The sequence below is a fragment of the Silene latifolia genome, chromosome 8 (genome assembly GCF_048544455.1).
Source record: "Silene latifolia isolate original U9 population chromosome 8, ASM4854445v1, whole genome shotgun sequence".
Lineage (NCBI taxonomy): Eukaryota > Viridiplantae > Streptophyta > Magnoliopsida > Caryophyllales > Caryophyllaceae > Silene > Silene latifolia.
In genome coordinates this window covers 760,644-772,333 of record NC_133533.1, presented here as the reverse complement: position 1 = coordinate 772,333, position 11,690 = coordinate 760,644, and the positions used below count along the sequence as shown (strand labels likewise).

Here is an 11,690-nt window from a genome sequence, read left to right as displayed (position 1 = left end):
TGTGTCTAATAATTTAATTATTTAGTAAGTATGAAATTATTTAAAGTAAGATTGTTAATTAAAGAGGATCCTCTCTATTGTGGTATAAAAATTAAAAGAGATAGAGGAAAAGGATGATATAATGAAAAATAAGATAAATGAAAAAGAAATTGAGGTGTCACAAAAATAGAGAGTGAATGAAAAAATAAGAGGATGGTAACCTCCTCTCTATTGTTGGTGGCCTAATGTGCATATGCTAGTCCATATGGTGGACAACTATTTATCATTCGATAGTAGTCCCAAGGCACTACCCTTGTAGCTTCTACATACTCATGATCTGCACCAAATCGTCAGGAAAACATGAAAACGTGAGCCCCTAAAGTATATACAGGGACTAAAATAAAGTTTCAGCAAAGAGCGATTATTGACGAAACCTGCCAGCTTCTTAGCTTCATCCTGGGTCAGGGTGCAAAGAAGACCGATTTCTGAATTGAACGAATCCTGCTTCCGCTTTCAGAACTACAAATCCAATTCAACCACATCATATCAAAACCAAACAAATTAACAAAAAATAACGAGATAACAAGAGACAAAATCAAAACCCACGCCAAACATAGCAGACATCAGTATATGTATATGTATATGTATATGTATATGTATATGTATATGTATATGTATATGTACCTGCCAACATCTTTCACCAATTTGCTGTATAGTCCCTCTATAGCTTCCACAGGTGAGCTATATTGTTTGGTAAGCTCTCTTTTCACACGACCTTGACACATAATTTTATTTTTCTTCAAAAAAAAAGAGCCATGTGAGCTATAAGTTGTAACGTTGACAACCTTAAAGAAACAAAACACAAGTGGGTAGGAAGTTGGAAGGAATACCTCATCCGGACCTCCCAACTTTTCCTTGTTTTCTACACAGACCGAAAAACATGTTAGCCTAATAACGGCAAGGATGGCAAGATACACATGTTTCTAAAATGACATGGACCAAGAATTGACCAAACAACATTCTCAAATGTAAAAATTACCACCTGAAACTTCCAGACCAATAGTCTTGCCGTCTGTTTTCGGCGTGGAGATGAGATGATTCCAGAAACTTTCCCAAGCATCGTTGTTATCCAATGAACTCTTGAAGTATGTGACGCGTAAGGGGTAGCGCTGTCACAGAGAAAACAAACATAAATGTCATGGCAAAACATATATACACAAGTTTAAGGCAGAGGACAAGGTAAGAAGGGACTGTGGAGGAACCTTTTCCAAGTGTGGGTACACTTCTGTTCCGGGTGTAATTCCAGAGCAGATATTTGTTACCACTCGTAGCTAGTAGAATGATGTCCTTGCTCGAATCCTCCTTGCGGTCTCCTGAAACGATGAACAAACTGAGGGCTCGGCTTTGGCCGAGCGTACTCACTCCGACGCTCAAGTCAGTAAACTTAGAGAGAAGTTGTTGTAACTTGGCTAAGAGTGTATTGTAGAGAGATAAGGAAGATATTACCAGATGAATAGTGGTTATTAGGTCAATTTGTGGATCCTTTCCTCAATGAAGGTTGAGGAGTATTTATAGGCATTCACCTTTTGTCACGTAGTGGCCAAGTGGCCAAGTGGCTCATTAGGTGAAAAGACCGTTGTACCCTCGGCCGATGGACCTGTGGTATGCTCGCCGAGGGTCTTGGATATGAGTACGCGGATGTGTGTCCCGGCTGACAGGTTGTTAGGCCGGGACCCAGGTGACAGGCCGATGGGCTCCATCGGCTAGATCGTCTAAGTCGTTGACTTTCTTTGTGGATACCCTTGACCTTGCTCAATATGTTGACTTGGTCAGCGGTGCAGAATATGCCCCATCAATTTGCCCCCAGCGTAGTCTATGCCGTGGTATGGGCTCCGATGTATGTTGAGCGTATATTCTGCGTAAGTATTTTTGCAAAATTTCTGGTATCGGCGTAGTTCTTGTTAGGCCGTACCATATCCCCCCTCCACATGGATGCGTAAGGGGCATCCGATGTGGAAAAGAATATGATTTGGCCGAGACCGGGCCGAGAGTCTTAGGTTTATTTTTGATTGCCCCCGGCCGGTGCTTCCTGGCTTGGTCGATCATGTGGCCGGCGGATAGCAGGTACCTAGGAATTTGTTGAGGGAGATGAACAGGCGAAGAGATGTGAATGGGCGTGTTGAATACGCTTGGTCACTGTAGCATTGATTGACATTCAACTGTTGCAACGATTGACATTCCGTGGTTGCATGTCCGACACGTGTCGTTGTTTTGATTGGTTGACGCTTCATGGGCTGTGCCCTGATTGGTCCCTCTTTGTGGGCTTTTCCCTATAAATAGGGCAGTTATTCCGTGATTTTGGCCATTACTTTCATTTCCTCAAATTTTCGAAAATTTTCTCCCAAAATCTTCATCTCTCTAAACTTTCAAGGGCTTTCTTTTCTTCCAATCTTCGGTCTTCGATCCGGCGAGTGTTTTTCTTTGAGGTAAACAAACGAATTCTTTTTTATCTTGCTAGTAATCTGTTGTGAACATGTCTTCTGCTGATGCTGGACCTAGTAAACCTGCGTCGGGGGGCCCTAGGTCTCCTTCTCCTGAAGTTGATCCTCAAATTTTGGAGGAATGGGAGGATGACGATTCCTATGGTGATTTTGGTGATGATTTCGGTGATGAAGTGGAAAGGCCTCGTCCTAACGAAGGGAGGCAGTATGTTATGGATCACGGCGACGCCTGTAAGGTCCGTTCTGACCGTGCTTGGACTCATAAGCTCGCCAGTTGTTCAGGCGAGGAATTTTTCGAGGGCCATTTTTTCTTCGGTAGGGGATACAAAATCATTATCCCTGAGGAGGGTCAGGCCGTCTGTTGCCCTCCACCGGGCCACACCGGCGTGTATATGCGGCATTTGGAGTATGGGCTCCGGTTTCCGCTGAATGAGTACGTTATGGCCATTATTAGAGCCATGAACGTTGCCGTTGCACAACTGCACCCGTTGGCTATGAGGACCATAATCGGCTTTGTCTGGCTCTGTCTCTTCAAGGGAGAGGCCCCAACGGTGAATTTATTCCGCCGGCTTCACCATCTCAAACCATTTTCTGGCCGCGTCGGATGGTACAGTGTGGAGATGGAGCCGGGTTATGTCTCTGTCAACAAACTTTCTTCTTGCAAGGACTGGCAAGGCCGGTGGGTGTACGTTAAGGTGCCGGATGACTATCCGCTGCCCTGCTTTTTCCAGCACCGAGTTAACTTGCGGTGTGAGACTCAGGCGGAGCACGATAGATGGGTTTCCCGGAAGAAGCTCAAAATGGATGCCAGCAGTGTCTATCTCCAGGAGGATGAGAGGCTGGCAATGAGGCTCTTTGAGGTGGACAAGAGTGGGGTGCCGAAAAGATGGATTCCCCCGACGCAGATCATCCTTCAGGATGAGCCGCTCTGCCATGTCGGCCTCATACCGGCCCTAGCACAGGGTGAGTGGGGTCGGTGTGAGGCCCATCGCCGTTCTTAATGCTCTCGCTCCTCGAACTTCGGTTTATTTCCTCTACTTAACTCTTGCTTTGTTTTTTTCGCAGACCACTTTGGAAAGGACTTGTCTGAGAATATTCTCCGGAGAATGGGGCTGCACAAAGATGGAACCGTTGCTAACTTACATCCCAAGGCCTCAACCCACGACCGCAGGAAGTCGCCGAGTGATCTTATGGAACAACGGCTGAAGGGCTTGAGCGTGGAGGAGGCTCAGGCGAGGGTCGTTAGCGGTGTGGTGCGTCGGACGCGAAAAACGGCATTGACCCCGGTTCCACCTCCTATCCCCCCCCCTAAGAAGGTGGAGATTGTTGATATTCCTGATGAGGGGGACTCTGATGCGGAGGGATCTCCCCTCATCCGTAAGAGGAAGAAGACAGCCTCTATTGCTGGCGAGGAGGTGCCTCCTCCTCCGGCCAAGAAGGCCAAGCATGGTACCTATCTATTCCGTGACTCAAATTTAGCCAGGCCTTCCGATATGTCGATACATGTTGATACTGATGTCTTTATTAAATTTTTGCAGACCAACCGCAGTCGGCTTTTGCTCTCGTTGGGCAGCAGGTGGAGGGGTCCTCTGCGCAGGTTGGTGATCAAGGCGTCACCGTCAACCCTTCATCCCAAAAGGCTTCCCCCTCCCAGCCGCGGGCTGGTGGTCAAATTGTTACCACCGTCCCTTCATCCCAGAGGGCTTCCGTCTCCCAGCTTATAGAGGAAGGCACGAAGCTAATTAGGGAGCTGGCAAGGTGGAACGTGGTTACCGGTGCTCGTCTCATGGAGAGGGAGAAGGCCGTGGCTCGAGTGTTCATGAGCGTAATGCCACTAAGCGGTGGGCTGCGTCGGCGGCTGGATCTCCTCAATGAGCGGAAGCTTAGGGGAGATCGAGAAGGCGCTCTTGGCGAGAGAAAACTCGGGGAGGACGCTGAAAAGGAGGTCCTTCCGAGAGAGCCAAGGCCGAGGGCGCGCGGCAGCCGAAGCCGCGAAGTCTTGGAGAAGTGTAACCTTGTTCGGGCGTGCGACCTCTATCTCCGCAGAGGAACGAATCCGAGGGCCTGTTTAAGGCCCGGGCGGAGGTGATTCGGGGCAAAGAGGCCGTCATCAAGCGAAGGAAGAGGACATTGAGATGCTCCAAACCGTCATGCTCCCCAACGTGCGCTCGAATTCGGGACTTAGCCGAAGGAGCTGCCAGGGAAGTGATCGAGGAGCTTTTCCCTCTTGATGGTTCCTTTCCGTGGGGCAAATACGACGAGCTGCTTGATGACAAGCTCGCGGCTAAGGAGAAAGCCGTGGCGGATAGGGCCAAGGAGGCAGTGAGGGCGAAGATCGAGAAGGAGGCGGCCGCGGAGAAAGTTGCTCTTGCTGAGAGGGCTAAGGCGGCCTAGGAGGAAGCTGAGAGAATGAGGGCGGCTGATGACGCCGAGGCCAAAGCTGAGGCTGCTAGGAAAGCTGCTGGGTTGCCCATTGAAGAGGATGCGGCTACCGCTGCTGATGGTGAGCAGTGACAGGCATAGGGAGGCGGGCGGTCTCAGATAGCTTCGGCTCCTCACTAATACCGTGGGCTGCTTGATGAGAACAAGTTTACAGTAGATCTGCTTCAGCTCCTCACATACCACTATGTGCTGCTTGATGAGAACAAGTTTACAGCAGATCTGCTTCAGCTCCTCACATACTACTATGTGCTGCTTGATGAGAACAAGTTTACAGCGGATCTGCTTCAGCTGCTCGGGAGCCAATTGTTAAACCCTTTCTTCCTGCCATCTTTTGGTGCTTCAAATGATACTTGTAATTTTTGCTTTTCTTTTCTTGTATTTTGTACAACTTTGGTAGGTTGTGTTTCGGTTTATCCTAATGGGGACGGCCGTCATCTCCAGCCTGTGAACTGTTATTATATAAGAGTTCGTTTCTTTTGCCTTCGGCATGCCGAGGTCTTTACCTTATTTCTTTTGAGTGTTTCAACGGTATTTAGTGTTTCCACTTTGCCTCTGGCTTGGCCGAGGTCTTTTCTCGTTTTTGTCTGAGTTGTCCTCTTACGTTATTAATAGAGCGTCTCTTTTTGTTTCTGCCTTGGTTTGGCCGAGGCAGTTTAGAGTGTGTATCTCAACTGTTAACGTTTTTAAGGCATTTTGATTGTTTATCAAGCTATGGCCGCGATCATCACGGTGTACGCTTTACGATGGAGATGCCGCTCTTGTCGTACGCCGAAGAGCGCGTCACGGATAGCGTGTTACGCGGCGTCTACCACTTTAAGTGATGCCGAAGCGTCTACTATTTGGGGTATTTGCCACAAAGACTACATTTCTTCATGGAGACCACCGCTCTTGTCTATGACAAAGTGTGGTGGCGTCACGGATAGTGTGTTACGCGGCGTCTACCACTTTAAGTGACTGCCGAAGCGTCTACTATTTGGGGTGACTGCCACAGCACTACATTTCTTCGTAACGACTGTCGCTCTTGTCGAATCGACAGTATGAGTCGGCGTCGGCTTCTTTCTTCATAACGACTGCCGCTCTTGTCGAATCGACAGTATGAGTCGGCGTCGGCTTCTTTCTTTACAACGACTGCCGCTCTTGTCGAATCGACAGTATGAGTCGGCGTCGGCTTCTTTCTTTACATTTGCCGCTCTTGTCGAATCGACGGTATGAGTCGGCGTCGGCTTCTTTCTTTACAACGATGCCGCTCTTGTCGAATCGACGGTATGAGTCGGCGTCGGCTTCTTTCTTTACAACGATTGCCGCTCTTGTCGAATCGACGAGTATGAGTCGGCGTCGGCTTCTTTCTTTACAACGACTGCCGCTCTTGTCGAATCGACAGTATGAGTCGGCGTCGGCTTCTTTCTTTACAACGACTGCCGCTCTTGTCGAATCGACAGTATGAGTCGGCGTCAGCTTCTTTCTTTACAACGACTGCCGCTCTTGTCGAATCGACAGTATGAGTCGGCGTCGGCTTCTGTCTTTATAACTACTGCCGCTCTTGTCGAATCGACAGTATGAGTCGGCGTCGGCTGCTCGATGGCGTCTAGCCTGAAAAATGAACATTTTGATGAAAGACTTGGTTGTTTTTACATTAGATATAAACATGCGTCGGGGTGCCCACAGCTGCTTCGGACACCTCGGGCGCTATACAAAGTCTAATAGTCTCCTAATGGCTCAGTGGAGGCGCTACTTCTCCGTCAGCCGTCGGTTGCGTCCATGAGGTCGCCCTCCTGTGGTGAGGATGAGCTTTTCCCCTTCTCCGACTGTTTTGCCACTTTGAGGGATTGTAAGTTACATCCTCTGGCAGATATCTGGACGTTGACCACCTCGTCCTTCTCGTTTTTGGAGACGAGCTTATGCGCTTCCCCCCGGTCCGAGACATACATCAGTGTAAGAGCCCGAATGGACATCACTGCGTCGGCCTCGCTCAGAGTGACTCGGCCTATGAGAACGTTGTAGGCGGACGAGCCGTCAATGACAACGAACTCAGCTAGGACATTCTTAGCCGCGTTCCCCTCGCCGAACATTACCGGTAGTCTGATTGAACCCAGGGGTACCAGGCCAGCCCCGGAGAAGCTGTACAGTGGATGGGTGCAGGGGCTCAAGTCCTTGAGTCTGAGGCCGAGGCTGTGGAAGCACTCCTTGAACATGATGTTCGTGTAAGCGCCTGTGTCAATCAGGCATCTCTTTACCAGGTGGTTGGATATGTCCAAGTTGACTACCAGCGGGTCGCTGTGAGGGGCGATGATCCCCTCGTAGTCTTTTCCTCCAATAGTCATATCGGGAATGCTGGAGGCGGGGGTCGCTGTGTTGGGCACAAAGTTGATGGCCTGATACAGCTCGTTCAGGTGCCGTTTGTGCCCATGAGCTGACCCACCGTTCTCGTTACCTCCGATGACTACGTGGATAACTCCTATCCGTTGAAAAACGGATTTCTTATCCGCCGCTGCGCGTCGGTCTTTCGGCCTTTGGCCACGTACTTGTCGAGGCACCCCTTTCGGATTAGCTCTTCAATGGCATTCTTCAGGTGCCGGCAGTTGTCAGTGAGGTGGCCGGCGCAACCGTGGTACTCGCAGTACTGGTTCGCGTCACCGTCTCCTTTGGGCTTGGGAGGCCGCTCCCACTTTTGGCCCTCGTTCCTGCTCAGGGTGAAGACCTCGGCGGCCGATGCGACCAGAGGGGTTTTATCATGGTAATGCCTTTGGTAAAACATTCCCGAACTCCCCCCGGCGCCCGTCGAGTCCTGTTTCCTGGCAGATCTATCAGACCGTGACCTGTTATTGTCACGGCGCTTCTCATCGGACCGTGACCTGTTATTGTCACGGCGTCTCTCATCCGGGCTATCATCCCGGCGGCTTTTCCTCTCAGAGGGCTCGGCCTCGCTGGGGCCTACCCAGGTCTTGTGGTAATCTTCCACCTTGATGGCCTGGTCGGCCATCCTTCTCGCGGCGTCTAGGCCCAGGCCCCCGTGCTTGATGAGCTCGTCTTTTAAGTTTCCCTTTGGGAGGCCCTTCATCAGTGCGAAAGCCGCCAGTTCGGGATTGATTTCCCGAATCTGCTGGACCTTGCCGTCGAACCTCTTCATATAGCTTCGTAGAGACTCGCCCTCCTCCTGCTTGATAGTTAGGAGGTCCGACGTCTCCACGACCGTCCTTTTGTTGCAAGAGTACTGGACCAAGAAGGCGTCCTTTAGGTCGGCGAAACAGTATACCGAACCGTCGGGAAGCCCCTTGTACCAGTTTTGAGCCATCCCATGCAGAGTCGTTGGGAAAACTCGGCACCAGACCTCATCAGGCTGCTCCCATACCGACATGTAAGACTCGAAAGCCTCGGCGTGGTCGGTTGGGTCGCTGTCTCCTTTGTATGTGAACGCCGGCAACTTCAGCTTGGTTGGCACGGCGGTGTCCAGGACATAATCACCGAGGGGTGTTTGACCACGTGTCGGATGACACGCGCGACCGACTCCTCGCATTCCTAGTCCGGCTTCTCTCCTCGTAGCGGGAAGGACTTCTTCTCCGGCTCGGGCTTCTTCTCCGACTCTCCGAGTCGGGCCATTGGTTCTCCCGGGGTGTTCCTCGTCGGTGTTGCGGCGGCGATGTCCTCTCCCGGGTGCGAGAAGGACTTACGTTTACCACGACCACTTTGGGCTCCTCCGGCGTCTTGGTAGGGTCTGCTTCTCCCAGTGCTCCGTTCAAGTTTCTTGGAGTCACGTTCTGGGCCCTGGTCTCCTGGGCGGCTTCCGCCGCTCGTGTCGGCGTGCCTATGTGAGCTGGTGTACCCCCAATTAGGTCCAGGAGTGTCTTCAGTTTTGCTACGTCAACCACCTGTCCCATGATGGTGACCTGGTTGGCGGGCGGCGGCGTGTCCGGTATTATCGGCATTCCGAATTCCGGTTGGACTACTCCGCCGGTGGAGGGTTGCACTACTCCAGAATGGTGAAATGTATCATCTTGGTGTAGCTCGGTTTCGTCGGTCACGACTACTTGTTGTTGTTTCGACATCTTCTTAGCTTTTTTTTGGGGTGGGTTTTTTTGTGTTTTTGTTTTTGTTGTTTGGGAATGAATGTGACTAGCTTCTAGTGTCTTTCCCACAGACGGCGCCAATTGTTCCGGGTGTAATTCCAGAGCAGATATTTGTTACCACTCGTAGCTAGTAGAATGATGTCCTTGCTCGAATCCTCCTTGCGGTCTCCTGAAACGATGAACAAACTGAGGGCTCGGCTTTGGCCGAGCGTACTCACTCCGACGCTCAAGTCAGTAAACTTAGAGAGAAGTTGTTGTAACTTGGCTAAGAGTGTATTGTAGAGAGATAAGGAAGATATTACCAGATGAATAGTGGTTATTAGGTCAATTTGTGGATCCTTTTCTCAATGAAGGTTGAGGAGTATTTATAGGCATTCACCTTTTGTCACGTAGTGGCCAAGTGGCCAAGTGGCTCATTAGGTGAAAAGACCGTTGTACCCTCGGCCGATGGACCTGTGGTAGGCTCGCCGAGGGTCTTGGATATGAGTACGCGGATGTGTGTCCCGGCTGACAGGTTGTTAGGCCGGGACCCAGGTGACAGGCCGATGGGCTCCATCGGCTAGACTGTCTAAGTCGTTGACTTTGCTGTGGATACCCTTGACCTTGCTCAATATGTTGACTTGGTCAGCGGTGCAGAATATGCCCCATCAACTTCCAAAGCCAAATCAGGCCTATCCCTTTTGCGATTCATTTGAGTATAGCCTTCTGGATATGTCCTGAAAGCTTGAAAAAACACTTTGACGATGTCAATGGTGGTGCCGGCGTCAATAATAAGAGCAAAAGACAGATCCTTCAACTTCTGGATGCGCATTTGTGTGGAGATGTCGATCTCAGTGGGGAAGTCGCCAATAGCACTAGTACGATACCAGCCAACCACATCTTCCAACCCTCCTGTCTGTACAAGAAAAAATTACTCGTATTTCTTTAGGAAGAGGCCTGATTTAGGGGCAGGCACTCAGCAGGCAGCAAAACGTATTCAAATGAAATGAAGTGAATCTAATGTACTAACAAACACGAGACACGGGAGCATAAGATGCGACATGCTAATTAATGAACTAGACCCTAGGAAAGGCACAGTTCCAGTTTTCCATCATGTTATTAAACACGGGCCATTAAGCGCCGTATCAGTTGTTCAACTTGCTATGTACAAGACTCAGATAGCCCGGCCATATATAACAGACACTTGGACACACCTAGACCTAGCACACACACATCGGGTCTTGTCTGGTTCGTGTCACATTTAAACAGATCATGAACCCCACCCAAACCCAGTTAAATCTCGTGGCGTGTTTGTGTCAACCCAGTTAAATAAATGGGTCCAGTTTCGGGCCGTGTCATGGTTTGACGGTTCTTAACGCACCACAATATCATAGCACGCAAACAAACATCACCAAATTATGATGTATCAGACACTTGGACGCACCACCAGATTATAACACGGACAAAAACAGCACAATTCGTATTAGCATACGAGTATAAGACAAACCTGAAGCTGAGTCTCAAAGTAATCCAGCAAATTAGTGTGAAAATCAAGATTGTCATCAAGAGGCAAAACACATGCATCCATGACAAGTATAGCATCCCCACAAACCTTTCCTTTGAATAAACCCCCCAAGTCTTTTCGACCGTCTTTCACCTTCTTCGAAAACTCCCGCAATGGTATGCAGTTATTTGAGCTCGTATGTTTCACCATTTTTAACAGAGCCACATCTGACATTACGACCCGCTGAAGGTAAATGGGGTCATCTTGTTGCGAAACTTGGCCCCAACAGTCATCCAGGGAGTTGAGGTAAAGGGTTGTTGTGATGTTGTTCAGGTGTTCGAATTTTTTCTTTGCTGTGGCCGAATCCATTGTCGTTCTAATTACAAGGGAAAGGGATTCAGATTGTTAAATCTATGACTCCAAAATACAAACATGCAACACACAATTCAGAGAAACATCAAAATTTATATGCAAATCAGAAAATTAAACCTAATTTCATCCTTAAATCAGCGAAATTCATTCAATTAATCAGCAGATAAATCAAAACTCCTACCCTATATTAATGGCAAACAAATTGATTTGCTTACATCTAGCTAATAAATTGTTATGCATAATTAATATTATGAAACGGATCGAATTGTGGGCAGGCCCATGGCCCATTTTCGTACTCACTTCTCTTTTATGCACAATGCACTTCATATTATGAAACGGATCGAATTAATCGCAGTCCTTGAAAAATGTTATGCATAATTAATCGCAATTTCTGAAGAACATTGCGAAATTTGATTAAACATCAGATCTATAATACTTTCAACACCAATCACTAGATCTAAAATACAATATTAACAACTTAAAATGAACATGTAAAATTTAGTATGTTCATATAATAAAAATTAGTATGTAAAAATCACTAGATTTATTTTGAATATAACTAGTATGTTCGTATAAAAAAAATTGAACATGTAAAATTACAGCAAGTCTTGTTTATACGATTGTAAATTAAAACGACTGTAAATTAAAACGATTAGTTGAGACATGCAATCGATAAAATACTCTTTATTTGTGAGAGTTAGACGGTGGACCGCGGAAGCCATGACTGATAGATCTGATGCTTACTGATGATGCGCAGACGGCGGAGGATGGTGGTATACAACAAGGTGATAGTCACTGTTTGAGGAGTTTGGAGGAGGTATGTGATTGGTGGTGGTTGGAGGTCGAAGG

General features: G+C 48.5%; 1 protein-coding gene across 1 annotated transcript; it reads right to left on the bottom strand.

The window, feature by feature from the left end:
- Positions 1-9,593: 9,593 nt before the first annotated feature.
- LOC141597476 (COP9 signalosome complex subunit 5a-like) lies at positions 9,594-10,838 on the bottom strand. The gene is made up of 2 exons (XM_074417941.1): positions 10,473-10,838; positions 9,594-9,881 (listed from the first exon to the last, which is right to left on the bottom strand). Exons 1-2 carry the CDS (start codon positions 10,836-10,838, stop codon positions 9,594-9,596), a joined length of 654 nt encoding a protein of 217 aa, XP_074274042.1.
- Between the last annotated feature and the right edge of the window lie 852 nt (positions 10,839-11,690).

Coding starts and splice junctions, on each gene's coding strand:
- LOC141597476 (XM_074417941.1), bottom strand. CDS start 10,838: ATGGATTCGGCCACAGCAAAGAAAAAATTCGAACACCTGAACAACATC. Junction 9,882..10,472: donor ACTTTGAGACTCAGCTTCAG/GTTTGTCTTATA, acceptor TTTCTTGTACAG/ACAGGAGGGTTGGAAGATGT.